This window comes from Crinia signifera, chromosome 11, assembly GCF_055691185.1.
Source record: "Crinia signifera chromosome 11, ASM5569118v1, whole genome shotgun sequence".
NCBI classification, from domain to species: Eukaryota; Metazoa; Chordata; class Amphibia; order Anura; family Myobatrachidae; genus Crinia; species Crinia signifera.
The window spans coordinates 28,793,825-28,810,585 of NC_139227.1; the positions used below are offsets into that span (position 1 = coordinate 28,793,825).

The 16,761-nt window shown below is 42.9% G+C and overlaps 1 protein-coding gene across 2 annotated transcripts in view; it reads left to right on the plus strand.

Annotated features, from left to right (window-relative positions):
* ANKRD11 (ankyrin repeat domain 11) overlaps positions 1-13,144 on the plus strand; it is a 167,660-nt gene extending 154,516 nt beyond the window's left edge. For both annotated transcript variants that reach the window (XM_083163990.1, XM_083163991.1), the window contains 5 exons: positions 277-7,184; positions 8,269-8,367; positions 8,479-8,622; positions 10,571-10,663; positions 12,463-13,144. In XM_083163990.1, the coding sequence (XP_083020116.1) occupies positions 277-7,184; positions 8,269-8,367; positions 8,479-8,622; positions 10,571-10,663; positions 12,463-12,648 (7,430 nt within the window). In that variant the 3' untranslated portion in view covers positions 12,649-13,144. The remainder of the gene's footprint in view (positions 1-276; positions 7,185-8,268; positions 8,368-8,478; positions 8,623-10,570; positions 10,664-12,462) is intronic.
* Positions 13,145-16,761: the final 3,617 nt, after the last annotated feature.

Here is a 16,761-nt window from a genome sequence, read left to right on the forward strand (position 1 = left end):
TTGTACTGTTGTCAGAGTTCATATCATTTGCATGAAATAGCCATGACTAGGCTTTAATTAAAATCTGCATAGATTATACTAATGGAGCAAATGCTAGTACAAGGACTGCTGTATGTACACCATGTACTTTCAGTTTCATTGTAGTTATCACGAACCCCAGAGATAATTTACCGATTAAACTGTCACAAATAGTCTTCTCTCAAATGCTTCATGTTCCGCTGCATGCACCAATGTGTTTAATTTGCTTTGCGCTAATGGATTTATTTTGCCTTGCAGAAAGTTCGGAAGAGGAGGATGCACCTTCATTTGCACCATCCAGCTCGGTTGATGGCAATAACACAGACTCAGAGTTTGAAAAGGGGTCCAAACATAAGGGTAATAAACGTCAGGACCCGCCGAAAAGCACGCCTGTGAAAGACGAGTATGAGTTTGACGAGGATGATGAAGAAGACCGTGTGCCTCCGGTTGACGACAAACATCTGCTGAAAAAAGAATTCCGGAAAGAGGCTAAAGCGAACAACAGTGCAATTTCTGTTCCTAAAATGGAAGTTAAAACGTATTCTAAAAACGCGACTGCACCAAAGAAAGCTGCTCGCCGTATCCTTTCCGATACGTCAGACGAGGAGGACAATTCCATCTCTGTAGGGGCTGAAAAACTCAGTTTGTCGGCTCACCCCGTTTTACCGAGCAATAAAACCAGGGAGCAGCCTATAGCTAAGCATAAAGAGAAAAAAGTAAAAAAGAAACGGAAGAAAGATACAAAAATTAAGGAAGTAAAATTTGGAAAGAAAAATGTTTTCTGCTCCTCTGAAACGGAAAGTGAAAATTTAGAGAGCGATGTAGAAAATATGATTTCTTTGGACCGCTCAAACTGTATAAAAAACTCTGCCTTAACTTTGAAGGAAACTTCTTTGTTTAGCTCTTTATCAGCATCTTCTCAAGGGAGTTTAGCATCACAGAAGCACAATGCGAATATCCCCGACCAGCACTCCAAGCACTGGAGGACAGACAATTGGAAAACTGTATCTTCTCCAAACTGGTCAGATGTTAGCTCGTTATCGGACTCCACACGGACACGGTTGACTAGTGATTATGATTACGCATCTGAGGACTCCAGTATGGAGTCTTTGAAACCGGTTAAAAAGAAACACGAGCACAAAAAGAAAAGTAATACACATAATAACTTATATGAAAAAAACTCTTTCCATGTTCACGTTGAAGGGGCAATACCCAAATTAGACAAAGAAGGAAAAGTAGTGAAAAAACATAAAACTAAACATAAACACAAAAGTAAAGAAAAAGGACAAAATCAAACTAACCAAGAGGTTAAGATTCTTAAAAGCTTTTCCTTTGAGTACGAGGACTCTAAACAAAAATCTGATAAGTCAATAATTCTCGAGGATGTTCCAGAAAAATTAAAAGTAGTCAAACATGATCATGAACACCTCAGGAAAGAAGATAAACTCCCAAAGGTTAAATCTGAGGAGAAGGATTGGTCGTTTAGGGAAGAGGGATGTAAAGTTGCCAAAGAAGAGAAGTCATCAAAGAAAGCAAAAGAGGGTAAGGACTGTAATAAAAAAGAGGACAGAGACCGGTCCAGCAAAACAGAACGAGAAAAAATGGTTAAAGAGAAATCCCCCAAAGATGAAAAACCTAAAACCCACAAAGAAGAAAAGAAGAAGAGTAAAGACAAATCCTCCAAATCTGAAAAGAAAAGCGAACTGAAGGAAGAAAAAAATTCCAAGAATGATAAAGATAAAAATTTTAAAGAGGAGAAGGAGAAAGTAAAGAAGGAAAAGTCTCATAAAGACGAGGCACCTTTTGAAGAGTTCAACAACAAAAATAAATTTTTAGAAAATGAAGAAGCAAAGTACAGTACTTCAGATGACCAAGGGTTATGGATTTCAGAAATGTCCTCCGATTCGTCTTTTGATTTTAAAGCAGAGGATAGCTGGGACTCTTCATTCACTGACTTTAGGGAGGGTAAAACTGATGCGATCACAAAACTTATAGTGGAAACTGTCAAAGAAGAAGTCAAAGAAAAAGAATCCAAAAGCAAAGACCGAAGAGAATATGGAGATAAGCAACCAGAGAAAGAGACTGTCATAAAAAGGAAGGAGAGAGACTCTTTAGACAAAGTTTCAGACAAAAAGAAAGACCAGACAGACTTGCATAAAGGTACCCAATCATATACAGTGGAACGGGAAAAGAAACGAAAAGACTCTATAGAATATACTAAAGGCCGAAAGGATAAAGATGGCGACTCTGTAAGAAGGGATTCTTCAGTAACGAAAGAGCGCAGGGATTCTAAAATAAAACAGGAACAGTATAAAGAAGAGCTGAATGACTATGGCACAGAGGCTTTTTGTAAAGACAAGACAGAACCAGAGCTTGTTCTCAAAAATTCTGAGGCACGAGAAAGGCACCATTCGGGCAAAGAGAAGGAAAAGCGAGAGACTTCGGAGAAAAAGGAGAAGTCTAAATCTGAGAAACATCGGGAAAAGTCAAAGGACTCGGAGAGAGAGAAGGCTGAAAAATCTTCAGAGAGAAGTCAGAAAGAAAAGGAAACAGATAGAGGGGCCAGAGAGAAGAAAGACACAAAGGAAAAATACAAAGATTTGCACAAAGATAGAAAATCTTCCTCAGACCAGAAAAGTGAGAAAAAAGATAAAAACTGCTCTTTAGAAAAGGATTTCGGTGACAAGGATGAGAAAAAGGCAAGAGGTAAAAATTGGTATAGCATTGCTGACATATTTACAGATGAAAGTGAAGAGGAGGAAGAACGCTATGTGCCAGGGTTCAAAGTCAATGAGGCATACAGCAATGATTTACACAGAACAGACAGTTATCATGAGCGGGACACCATCATCCAAGACAAAGAGCCTTCCCAGTCCGAAAAACATAGAAAGTATTCTAATGACAAGCAGCATTCAGGGGAAAAGCAGAAGGAAAGGAAAAAGGATAAAATACAGGGAGATTCTGGGAAGGAGAAAAAAGAGAAAAGCTCTGAAAAACACAAAGACAAAAAAGACAAAGACTCTATCGACAAATACCGCAAGGACAGAGTGTCTGTGGATTCCACTCAAGACAAAAAATCCAAACTAAAGGGTCAAGTTGAAAAAACAGACAAGAAACATTGTAGTGAGGAAAGAGCCAAAAACAAACACAAAGATAAAGATCATTTTAAAGATAGAAAATTCTCAAAAGGCGAAGCAGAAAAGAGTTTGTTGGAAAAATTGGAAGAAGAAGCTCTCAATGAATACAAGGATGACTCCAATGACAAAATCAGTGAAATTTCTTCAGACAGTTTTACAGACAGGGGCCAAGATACAGGTCTTGGGAATATGTTTGAACCTGCTTTTATAACAAACGTGGAACCTGTAGAAGAAAAATGTAAAGATTTAGTGCCTGTACCTTGCTTAGCGGAAAAACTTAAAGAGAAAGAAAGAAATAGGCACTCCTCCTCATCATCAAAGAAAAGCCACGAAAAGGATAAGTCCCGAAAGGAGAAGTCCGATAAAAAAACTGAAAAACTGGATGATGTGAAAGACACTTACACCAGGAGAGAATCTATACAGTATGATAAAGAAACTCCAGCAACAGATGGGGAGGTGTATACTGGATTCACTGTTAAGACCGAGACCGAAGAGGAATTGGACAGAAGCGCAGATTATATGTTTTCTATTGACAAAGAGAAGCACGATTGTGAAAGAGAAATTTTAAAGAAGTCTGAAAAGGACAAAGTCTATATTGTCAACTCTTCGGTGGTCAAAGAAAAGAAAAAGAAAGATAAACATCGTGACAAAAGCAAAGAGGACAAGCACAGAGACAAACATCTGGAAGCATTCTTTAAGCTCCACAGAGATGAGCAGAAAACTGTGAAAGAGAAGGATTGTCCTCCGATAATGTCAAAAGAGAAGTCTAAAGAAGAGCTGGTGAAATTTGGTGAAAACAAGCTGAAAGACCGCATGAAGGAAAACCCAGATAAAGAAAAAACCGAGACTCTGAAAATTAGTAATGGAAATGATAAAATAAGCGTGGTCAAGGAAACCAACAAGAAAGATACAAGACCAAAGGAGAAACTTTTGGGGGACGGAGACCTCATGATGACTAGCTTTGAAAGGATGCTTAGCCAAAAAGATCTGGAAATAGAAGAGAGGCACAAAAAGCACAAAGAAAGAATGAAGCAAATTGAGAAAATGAGACACCGATCTGGGGATCCAAAGTTAAAAGAGAAAATAAAATCTGAAGAATTGCGCAAGCGAAGTTTAGACTTGACTACGAAGAAACCTCTTGTTACAGATCCCCTCCTAAAAGAAAAGAAGGCAAAGGAGCCGGCATCCTTGTATACAACTTTGCCTGAAAATAAAGGACAAACAGTCATTGGGAATGATGCTAAAGATTGGCTCAATGGTCCACAAATTAAGGAAGTGCTTACTGCTTCCCCAAGACCAGATCAAAGCAGGCCAACAGGCGTCCCCACGCCTACTTCTGTGATTTCTTGTCCCAGCTATGAAGAAGTGATGCAGACCCCAAGGACACCCTCATGTAGCACGGAAGATTACCCAGAGCTGATGTTTGAATGTTCAGATACCCAACATTCTTTGCCTGTGTCTGCAATGTCAATGAATGCCTGCTCGCCGACCTTCTTTGACCGGTATTCAAATACATCTGGTGGGATTCCTGACAATCCTAGCCAAACTCCAACTAAACTATCTTCCTCCATCAGTCGTAGCCGTTCAGTTTCTATTGACGTAAGAAGAGTTCCCGAAGAGGAGTTTCCAGCTTCGGAAATGAAGTTTTTCAGACAGCAAAGTGTTCCAGCATCTTCTAGTTTCAGTTCACCAATGCAGATGATGTTGGATGATAAGGTCCAACCTCTCTTACCTGCAGAGAAATTCTCTTGTTTGTCTCCGGGTTATTTTTCACCAGATTACAGGGCAGCTTCTCCAAGGGTTGAAGATGTCACTTGTGCGCCTGTGGACATTGCAAGTATTGCTCCATCTCCTGATCGTGTCTACTCAGGTTTACAAGCAAAGTCCTCACCATCAGAAAGAGATGACTTGCTGGAGCCTTCTACAGAAAGTGCTGTTCCACCTGAACTTGGCTTGCCTTGTGATTCTGCAGAGGCACAACAAGCTACAGAATCCATTCTGCCCCAAGAACAAAGCTTCTCCCCACCAGAGCCACCAAATTTTATGCAACAAGAGCCTGCATTTTTAGAGTCTGAAAATAACTTTCTTCCAAATGAAAATAGCTTTCCTGCTGAACCTGACTTCATACCTGAAGAATCAAGTTATTTACACCAGGAACCTGCTTATATTCCTCACCAGACTGGCTTTCTTCCCCAGGAGTCTGAATTTTTGCCCTCGGAGCCACCCTTCATGCCACCAGAACAAAACTATGTTCTCCATACAGGATCTAGTTTTCCATCATCAGAGGCTACTTATTTGTCTCATGAATCTGGTTTTCATGCATCACATACAGAATCTACTTTTCTACCTCCCGAACCTGCCTTTTTACCACCACCTACAGAGTCTAGTTTTCTTCCACCGGTTGAAGAAAATACTTTTAGTTCCACGCTCTCTGAGCAGAACCTAGGATGGGTTAGTCCAGCTGCTAGGAATGTAGACTCTGTTATGCCACCCAGTCTTATGGGTAACAATTCAGAGCATGCTGCAAGCTGGTCCGTCGGATCCGATCTCTTAAAGTCTCCTCAAAGATTCCCAGAGTCACCCAAGCACTTTTGCCCATCTGATAAAGCTATTGTTGCTGCAGTTCCTTTCATTTCATCTGATTCACCTTACCCAGTTTCCCCCATTTCATATGCCATGTCTGAACCAGCACCTGAAGAATTAAAAACTGATAAGGAGGAAACAGAAGATGTTATGCCCCATTCAGATGACCAAGCTCCATACATGTCCCCTACCCCCCTTGCCAATTTCTTCAGTGACTGTAAGACTCTTCCTGATGAACCACAGACTCCGACAACTGACATCCAGATGAACTCTGAACCTCTTGCAGACACTTTAGCCTCTGTCAAAGAAATGGATGTAGAGCCTGATGACCTACCCCCACCTAATCAAGAAGATCCAGAGCCATGGGCTGACCCATTTTCTTCAGTGGTAGATGATTTGGACCTTGGACCTTTTTCTCTACCAGACCTTCCACTTCCAGTCAAGGAGGAGAATGATGCTGAAGCTAGTGAACAGTCGAACATAATTGCAGAAATTCCTGTGGTTCCTTCGGATGTCACTAATGTTGGTGACACTAATGAAATGGATCTTCCACAACCAATGACGCCTAAAGAAATATGTACAATGGAGGTACAGGAGCAGTCACCTGAAACGCCAGAGCAAAAACCTCAGATAGAGGAATCTACAGTGGATACCGCAGTGCTGTCTCTTAGTTCCAAGCCAGTGTTTGACACCACAAACTTTCCAATTCCTTATGTACAGCTGACGGCTCTAGAACAAATAGAAACTAAAGTTCAGCAAAGCTTGAGTTCTACAGAGACCAATGCTCAGGTGTTGCCAAAGAACATAGAGCCTGTTGATGTGAAGGTTGCTGATCGTTCACCAGTGGAAAATGTTAATTGTGAACCAGTTGCTCAAGTGGAGGCACCTCAAATCAACACCCCGGTAGAAGTTCCAGAGCAGGCGCCAAAAGTTACAGTTGACGTCCCAAAACCACCCAAAGTAGAAGAGATACCTCAACGTATGACACGCAACAGGGCTCAGATGCTCGCCAACCAGAATAAGCAGAACTCCTCCCCAGCGGAGAGAGAACCACCTACCATAACCACGCCGACGACCCGTGGAAAGAGTAAAGTTGCAGAGGAGGAAGAGTCTCAAACGCAGCACCCACGTAAGAGAAAGCTGCAGAAACCAAACCAGCTTCAGCAGCAGATAATCAGCAACACCAGTCAACAAACTCGAGAGATGATTCAACAGACTTTGGCAGCCATAGTTGATGCTATAAAACTAGATGACATTGAGCCATATCATAGTGACCGGTCAAACCCATACTTTGAGTATTTGCAGATTAGAAAAAAGATTGAAGAGAAAAGGAAAATCTTGTGTTACATCACCCCTCAAGCACCGCAGTGTTACGCAGAGTACGTAACATACACTGGCTCCTATTTATTGGACGGCAAACCACTCAGCAAGCTCCACATTCCAGTGGTGAGTGATCACTAATAATAAAAAAAAAAAATGAAAAATTTTATTGCCATGTATATTTCTCAGGCCTATAACTGGCTACAGTGTTCGAGGGATATTCAATCCCACCATTATTTCCAATGTGGGGGAGATAGCGGCGGGTGCCTATTCAATGCTGTCTTTCCCGACAGCATTGAAGAGGCAAATTGACAGAATAGGCCCGACTTCAAAAGCAGTCAGGCCCGTTTTTTTCCATCACGGCCGTGTCTGGACAAATCACAGCTGTTTACGTGGACGCACCCCCTTTTCGCCAATCGACAGGTAGGACATAGAATCCCGCATGCCGATACGCAGGCAGCAAAAACGGAAATAAGCCAGGGTTACAGCTGTCGGACGTACCGACAGTTGTGACCCGGGATTGAATACCCCCCCCTCTTAGTTTCTGTTACGTTAGAAAAGGCCATATGATTTTTAATACTAAATTGACTCTCCTATAAATCAAAAATATTCTGTCTTAGCATAGGGGATGTTTGTGAAAACTCTTCTGCTGGTAACTGAGGAAACTGGGGCTCTGACCATAAATCTGTTGCAGTCATTTGGTGGGTGATTCAATTGTGGCACGATCCCACTGCTGGGAGTCAATCAGTTATTCAATTGTTTCTCTGTTCAAACTTCTTTTTTTTTTCCTTGCTGCCTATGGAGCTGTGGGAAAATGTGTGAAAGTCTATTTTGTACACCCATATTTGTACTTTAGACACCCAGTGATTCTTTCAGATGGGCTTAGTCACTTTGCGCTGCCTGGAGCACTCAGGCATGTCTGGAGAGACAATTAAATAGCTCCCATAGCCGACCATTTATATAGACACCCAGCAGGGGGCATGTGCCACAGTTCAGTATGTGTTACTGACTGGTAATCTGCAGTGTTGAGATATAAAGACTTGTCTAAATACCATTGGCCCTGTAGCGGTTTGTCACTAGGTTTTCCTAACATTTATATGAACTGTATGGTAAAAGTTGCCAATTGATGTAGTTTACAATTGGGTTCTATGGTACATAACCTCAGTTAACCTATTGTGCTGAAATAATTGTAGTTGTGTTGTGCCTGCAGATTGCACCACCTCCATCATTGTCGGAGCCACTCAAAGAATTATTCCGGCAACAAGAAGCAGTAAGGGGAAAGCTTCGTCTGCAACACAGCATTGAAAGAGTAAGTGCACCTGGTCCTGACACACTGGAATGATATCTGTAGCCTCTCCCCATGATCGCCTGAAAGCTGGCTGCCCATGGGTGAAGAGTAACTCCTTTTTCTGCTCCCTAGGAGAAGCTCATAGTGTCTTGTGAACAGGAGAATCTCCGAGTTCATTGTAGAGCGGCCAGGACAATTGCCAATCAGGCTGTGCCTTTCAGCGCCTGCACCATGCTGCTGGACTCTGAGGTCTATAACATGCCTCTGGAAAATCAGGTGAGTGTATCTCAATGTATCTTGAGGTTTGTGGGAGAGTATATGCTCTTCAGAAAGCTACTGCACTCATACCCCTTTCACACGAGAAATGCAGGGACAAACCCGGGAATTCAGTTCCCGGGACAAGCAGGGACATTCCCAGGTTGGGAACCTTTCACACCAGAAATGTCCCTGCATTTTCTGGTGTGTAAAGGGGGCGGGAAGGAGGCCGTCAGGAGGTGGGGGGGAGGCGGGCAGTCGGCAGGATGGCGGCGGAGGTGGTAAGAATACTCACCCCGGTTGCTGGTCCTCCACGCAGGCCAGGGATCCACACAGGCGGCGCAAATGAGGGACAGGTGGCGGATGAAGAGGACACAGCTCTCCGGCGCCCTCACTGCCGCCGGAGAGCTGCGTCCTCATCATCCACCACCTGTCCCTTCATTTGCGACCGCCGACTGCGTGGATTCCCGGATAACAGGACACCAAGGACCGGCAACCCGGTTAAGTATACCCTACCCCGTTCACACCAGCCAGGTCCCCGGGTTGAACCCGGGAACAACCCTGCTACCTAGCAGGGTTGGATTACTGGCAAATTAGCCCGGTAATTTGTCCCGGGTACCTTTCACACCAGCGGTAGTACCGGGTTGTTCCCGGACTCAACCCGGGAATTTAGGCTGGTGTGAAAGGGGTATCAGAGGTCAGCTATGAAGGTTCCTATAACATCGCTGCACACTATAAATGTAAGCCTTTATAACCAGCATGTTTCCAATGTATCCCAGTGATGTCACTGGTAAAGTGTAAAAATTAGGGCCTAAGTAACCCCAAAAAAATGTTTGGTCATTTTCATCTTTAGTACATAAAGCATTGTAGCTCCTACACCAGAACATAACAATCTGTTCTCATTCAATATATTAATGCTCTATCACCTGCCGGAAAGAGTTCACAGTATTTTGATACATTTTAAATGGACCATGTAATTTATTTGGTGCTACAAGGGTCCCGCAGCACCTGACAAAATACATAAATCATCAAAGCAAAATTAGAGCAAGACTATGTAGAATAAGTGCATGATATGGAAACATTGTTGCATCAGGGGACAGGACACTGAAATAATAGTAATAAGTACTAAGAAGCCCATAGGGAAAATCTTGCACTGGTTGAATGGAGTATGGAGACAGCTTGAATTGGATTTAGAAGGCCGGCCCAGTGTATGGTTTGTGATAAAGGGCAGGTGGGCATAGTAAATTTGGAGCGGAAGAGGAGTTGGGCAGCAGCATTAAATATAGATGATGGTGTAGAGGGGTTTGTCAGGGAGACTAGGAGGAAATTACAGTAGTCCACTCTGGAGATGACCAGTGAGTGGGTGATTATGTTGGTGAGGAGGGGTCTTATCCCTAGCAATATGTTTGAGATTAAAATGCCAGGACTGCAAGAGATACTAAATGTGGGGTTTGAAGAAGAGGGAGGAATCAAAGACACTGACAGCAACGAGATCACCTGCAGTGATTACTGTAGACACCCTTCTGGCAAACGGTCCACGAACAAGTTTCTGGGTAACAGCAGGCGGTATATCCTTCTGTTCTGCCTTAAGCAGAGTGATCAACTCTGACACTGAAGGAGGTAGTCTGCCTAGAACGCACCTGTCTTTCCAGTACTTCAGAGGGTCTAAATGCTGTGTAGATCCGGACTCCGACCTGGCCAGTCCACCAGGGAACCTGAATTTTCTGTAAAAGCAGCCAAAACACACCCATAGCCTAATGCAACCAGCTCCATCCTTTACTGTATCTGATTTACACTCTGGGATTGGGGATTTCCAGGAGAACGTTTGATGCCAGACACATAAGTCTGATCTGATGTTTTATACCTTCACAAACCTGTGTCTCCAGCAGGACCACGCCATTTCGCTTGTGCAGGGAGGTCCAAACACTTTTACCTACATTGTGTACATTGTTTACTCTTTGCTTTGCAGGGAGACGAAAATAAATCAGTTAGAGATCGGTTCAATGCTCGCCAGTTCCTCTCCTGGCTGCAGGATGTCGATGATAAATATGACAGAATGAAGGCGAGTATTATATATTTTTTTAAAATTTATGCAAATAATTCTGATCCAAGCAACTATTTCTCTAGTTTCCTCTAATTCCCACTCACCAACCTGGGATAGCAGCTAGCGCATTATAGGAAAAGTAGAGTAAGCAGACCTTCAGCTGCTTGGCAATTTGTTTCTTCCATTAGCCTGAAAAGTAATAGATGGGTGACTAAAGTAATAGATCAAGGGGGGCTGTAGATGTAGCTTTTCTAGACTTTAGTAAGGCTTTTGACACTGTCCCGCATTGCAGGCTTTAAAATAAACTTGAAAGCTTGGGATTGGATTCTGAGATGGTTGAATGGCTAAGATCTTGGTTGCAGGACAGAAAACAGTTGTAGTAAAAGGAGTGTAGTCACAGGATTAAGAAATTAATGGTAAAATGTGCCTTTTTGCAGATGGCACAAAGGTATGCAACAGGGTAGACACACCTGGAGGAGTAAAACAAATGATTAATGATCTAGGACTGGGGTAGCCAACCCTAGTCCTCGAGAGCTACCAACAGTGCATGTTTTGCAGGTCTCCTCACAGAATCACAAGTGAGCTAATTAGCTCCATCTGTGTATCTTTTAAAATGTGTCAGTGATTAATGAGTGCAGCTGTGCAGCAGCTAGGTTGTCTGTAAAATGTGAACTGTTGGTAGCTCTCGAGGGCTAGGGTTGGCTACCACTGATCTAGGTAGATTAGAGGAATGGTCAAGAGCATGGCAACTACAGATTAATGCCAAAAAAATGCAAAATCATGCACTTGGGTCTCAGAAATCCAAAGACTAAATATAGTATAAATGGCACTATAATGGAAACTACTGAGGAAGAGAGGGATCTAGGTGTCACTATTTCAGGGGACTTAAAGGCAGGTAGGCAATGTAACAAAGCAATGAAGAAGGCAAGTCAGATGCTTGGTTGCATAGGGAGAGGTATCAGCAGTAGAAAGAAAGAAAGAAGTAATAATGCCACTGTATAGGTCATTGGCACGACCTCATCTAGAGTACCGTGTTCAATTCTGTATAGGTCACTGGTATGATCTAGAGTACTGTTGTCCAGTTCTGGAGGCCATATCTCTGGAAGGATATAAATACATTAGAGACAACAGGTCAACTAAAATGGTGCATGGCCTACATCACAAAACGTACCAGGAAAGACTAAAATATCTTAATATTGACAGTTTAGAGCAGTAACCCCTTTCTCTAATACTAGAGTTTGGTGTTTTAGGGACATTGTTTTATTCATGTGAGACTTTTCCATCTTTTTCATCCTAATAACCTAACATGCAGGACCCCTACACGTTATATACTATTTGCAGCCAGTGACTACAATTAGCTTAAGTGCTGGTAGATGAACCCAGCTCACATACACTAAGCAATTGCTGTTATCGCTGTACTGTAGGAGGAGTTGCGTAGATTCTAACGCACACATTGGAGGGAAAGGTTCTGTCATCTGGGAAAGTGATCTGTAAGAATGTAGCACATTACTACAGTTTCCCAAATGCTGCTGTTATGCTCTAGTTTTAACCAAATGATTGCTTGTGTAGATGGCTGTTACTTGCACAGGAGAACAGTGAATTCCGTCCTGTGTGTATATACGTGATGAAGACCTTTATAACTTCTCGTGGAAGAGTATGGCTTCAGATTTTGAGGCGATTTGGCTATAACGGAGTTGGAGCGTTTTTCAGCATCTTAATTTTCCTGTTCTAGAGTCAGTTTTTGTTTTGTTTTTCTATTGAGAATGCTGAACTGATTGTGGTTGCAGTCATTTAATGCCTTTCTTTGTGTCATGTAGACTTGCGTGTTAATGAGACAGCAGCATGAAGCCGCAGCCTTGAACGCCGTGCAGAGGATGGAATGGCAGCTTAAGATGCAAGAACTGGATCCAACTAGCCACAAGTCCATGTGCGTCAACGAAGTTCCCTCTTTCTATGTGCCAATGGTGGACGTTAATGATGACTTTGTGCTTTTGCCAGCATGACAAGGCGGACAACCCGGGTTTGTTTGTTTTTACTTACTGCGAAACTGGCAAGGGCCGGCCCCCTTGGCGTAGAGGAGCTCAGACTTCACTTGCATCGTATCGCTTGCTGATGAATCCGCTGCTTACAAGAGGAGGAAGCATTTCGATTTTTGCTAGTATGGAAAACCCTAAAGGAATTGCACTTTCTTCACAGCTTAAACCCACCACTCCTCTCAGCAGTCAGGGAAGGCCGCCGTGGGAGGAGCACGCCCCGGCAGAGTGCTAGGGAGGCGGAGAGCAAGGGATCAAGGACGCCACATTTGTGTGTATTGTATCCACGTAATTGCGGCCTGCTCAGAAACGTAGTGGCGAACTAAATGGGGAAGGTGCCCATTCACCATGGTCATGTTCAGTTACAGGTCTGGCGGTTGTGAACTTTTTTATGGACCTACTTTCATTTGGCTTTTTTTTTTTTTAAATCTCTCTATCCCCCATCTTGCTTAGGCCATGGTGCAAACGAGACAAAACCGCCTTCAGCCGCTGACTACCTCAGGTCAGCCTGTAAATCTCCAGGCCTCTATTGGAAAAAAAAAAGCATCAGGCCTGTTTTTCCCGTTAACATTAATTTGTTCCGGCTCCTTTAAACTGCTTGCAGATCCTGCATGTGGTTAATACCTGGTTTAGGATTCTCGCATCTCCTCCGTGCTTAAAACCAGCAGTGGCGAGCATGACCGTTCTAAATTCTGTTTTAAAAAGGAGACTTTAAGCTCAATGTGTCCCTCACCTCCCCCCACCCTCTTCCCATCTTTTAATCTCTTGGGCATTTTGTTTCTCTTGTTGGAGAACTCAACTTGAAACACTACAGAGCCAATTACTCCTACTGTATATGTATCAAAAAGACAAAAAAAAAAGTATCTGGTAAATTATGTACAGTTTTTTATACACATTACCCAATGTACTTTGCTGCCTTCTAGATAAATTATTTTGCAAACACATTACTGCACAGTTGTAAATAACTTATGTACTGTAACATCACTTTCAGTTTTGTGTAAAGAAATAAATAAATTTAAAAAACTTTGTAATATATAGTTTACCCTAGGCAGCAGCTTCTTTGAAGAGACTGATTCCGGGAATGTGTGCAACAGACGGGCCAAAAAAAAAAAAGTGTTCAATATTTTTGATCAGTTTTTGTCTCCTGTGTGAATTTTGTCCACGCCTGACAATACTTGCAAAGACCCTACAGTGGTTCCATCAGACCTTGAGGTCTGATGGAACCACTTGAGTACAATTTATTTCCTTCAATGAAAGGGTAATGCAGGGAAGTAAATACATCTGTTTGTCCCAAAAGATCTGAGGAATAAGTTAAGGTTCCACTTGTATTGTTGTCTTGGAACGTTTCATTTTTTTTTTTTTTATGTATCTGCGAAGCTGAAGCTGGTTAGCAGGAATATTGAGGTCTGCCTTAGCAAATTTTAGTCTTCAGTAATCCGTGTGAATGTACCGCTTGGCAACTTTTGACTCGTCTTTAATTTGGGTGAAATTGGTGACGTCCAAAAAAAATATAATGTTTCAATTCCAACAGTCCCCCGTTAGTCTTTCTTTCCAGAGCAGTTTGCCAGTGCATGTTCAGATTTTTCCATCTTAAAAAAGGTTCTTCTTTAATTGGCTTTGGGGAGTCACATGGTTGTCATGAGTCTAGATCTCCGATCTTGTATAAGCGCCGCCCATTTTTTAGCCCAGCTGTGAAAGATCTTTGTACATGGAATAACCTTCTGAAAATACAACTCTTAGAGTGCTAGGCTGGTAGCATAGCTTTGTCGCATTAATCACTACCCGCGTTTCGTGGGTAGTGCCATTTATATGCCCATAGTTTGTTTACTTGGCAACTGCTTGCTCTGGAGACCAAATGTATAGAAATAAAACTGCAAGTAAATATGAGGGGGGGGGGGGGGGGTTGTTGCTCTCCGGCTGTAGAGACAGAACTTCTCTTGCTTACTGGATTAACAACTTTGCATTCTGTAAACAACGCCCGTTGGAAATGAACACATGTTCACTCTTTTGTCACAGGACCAGTTTAACTGCCTGGTTCAGTTTCCTCTCCCCTGCAGATTGTTATTCCCTTATTTTGCTATATTCTTGACTGTTCAGTTTTTAAGGCTTCTTGAGTTACATTCCAGGCAAGTACCTTTAGGCAGAACATGCAGGTGGCAGTCAGGCAGGCAGTCTCCTGATATAGGGCGGTTCGTGCAGCAGTAGCTCTGTCAGTGTCCACCACTGGAAAGTGCAAACAGGGCTCCCTTGCCTCCTGTGCAGTCTGAGCGGGCATCAGGATGCTGAGGAGGGTGCTGGGATGTCTGTGTTTGCCCTTTGTTCCCGTCAGCCAATTGAAACAAAGGAAAACATTTGTGTATTGGTGGTAATACTTCCCATTGGAAAACTGTCCTTTATATGGAAGTGCTTACAGGACAGGTAATGCAGTAAATGCATTAGTTGTGCTTTTCCTGCTAAAATGCTGCCGGGTTGGTAATAACTGCTGAAACTAAGAATTTCCATTTCTTTGTCAGGATGTCTGCGGTCACAAAGTGATACAAAGGCCATTACAGTGATTCTTGCTCACCCGTGTCACCGGGTTGGGATCATTTGGTCTATTGCATTATGGTCGAAAGTCATTAGGTCGAATCCATTAGGTCGACATGCTAAAAGGTCGACATGACTCTAGGTCGACATGGGAAAAGGTCGACATGATTCTAGGTCGAAAGGTCATTAGTTCGACAGGTCATTAGTTCGACAAGGTCATTAGTTCGACATTGTCTATGTCGACATTCACAAGGTCGACATGGGGTTTTTCACTGTTTTTTTACCTGAATGTCAACACAGTCGACATGGACAGAGTTTAAAGTGCACTGCATCCCCTCGCATCGCTCGCTGCGCTCGCTATGCGTCGGGCACGGTGCCTCGCTGCGCTCGGCACACTATTTTATTCTCCCACCACGCCCTAGTGGATGGTAGGGCATGAAATACCGCCTGTCGGCACATGTTGGCTCAAAAAAAAGTGAAAAACTCCATGTCGACCTTGTGAATGTCGACATAGACAATGTCGAACTAATGACCTGTTGAACTAATGACCTGTCGAACTAATGACCTGTCGAACTAATGACCTTTCGAACTAGAATCATGTCGACCTTTTCCCATGTCGACCTAGAGTCATGTCGACCTTTTAGCATGTCGACCTAATGGATTTGACCTAATGACTGTCTACCATAATGCAGTAGACCAAATGACCGCATCCCGTGTCACCTGTGTTGATAAACCTTTACTTCTGAAGCGTTCCTTTACACAGCCTGATGTGGCAGTGTTCGTGTGCTACCAGCAGGGGGCAGCCTTGATAAATTGATCACACTGCAGACGGCTCTGTCAGGAATGGCTTCTCTGTGGATGTACAAGCGATGGACTTTGCATCTTAGTAGCCAAAAACCCCAAATGTCCGTTAAAACAGGCCGAACACAGTTGAGGAAGCAATTTCATGGCCTGAACATTTGTGCTTCAGGAGGTTTGGCAAGTCCTAGAGAATTGATAGACTGGATGTTGGCCCCAATTGGCTTCCTCAGATTAGATTTAAATGGCCACCTATTGGCTTCCTCCGATTAGATTTAAATGTCTCCACTTTCATTTGCTGACCAGTTAACCATTAGCAGTTTCCTACCTTTTATATATATCTTCCCACACGTTATTGCAGTCCTTTACCGGACCTCCGTCTGCTCTGTTTTAACCAGTTTTTTCTTTTAAAGACAAGGTCCCTTGAAACCGTTACTTAAGAGCCCGTAAACCAGATTATCGGCTCCGAGGCACCAGCCCTTTCCCCCCCCATCCAAATTTTATACTTTCAAATTATTTATTCTTTGTAACTCACCTGTGGTATGTTGCTTCATGTCTCAGCAGATTGTAAATTTCCCTCCTGTCATGGTTCTAAGAGACATTGTACATATGTGTAAATATCGAGCTAGCCAGCCGCTCCACACCTTTTTGTTACAGATCACTTCAGTGCAGTGTGTGGACTGATGCAGCAGCCAGATTTCTTGGTAATGTAACAATGTAACTTTTTTATTCTTTTTATTTTCCACTTGTTTGTGTACA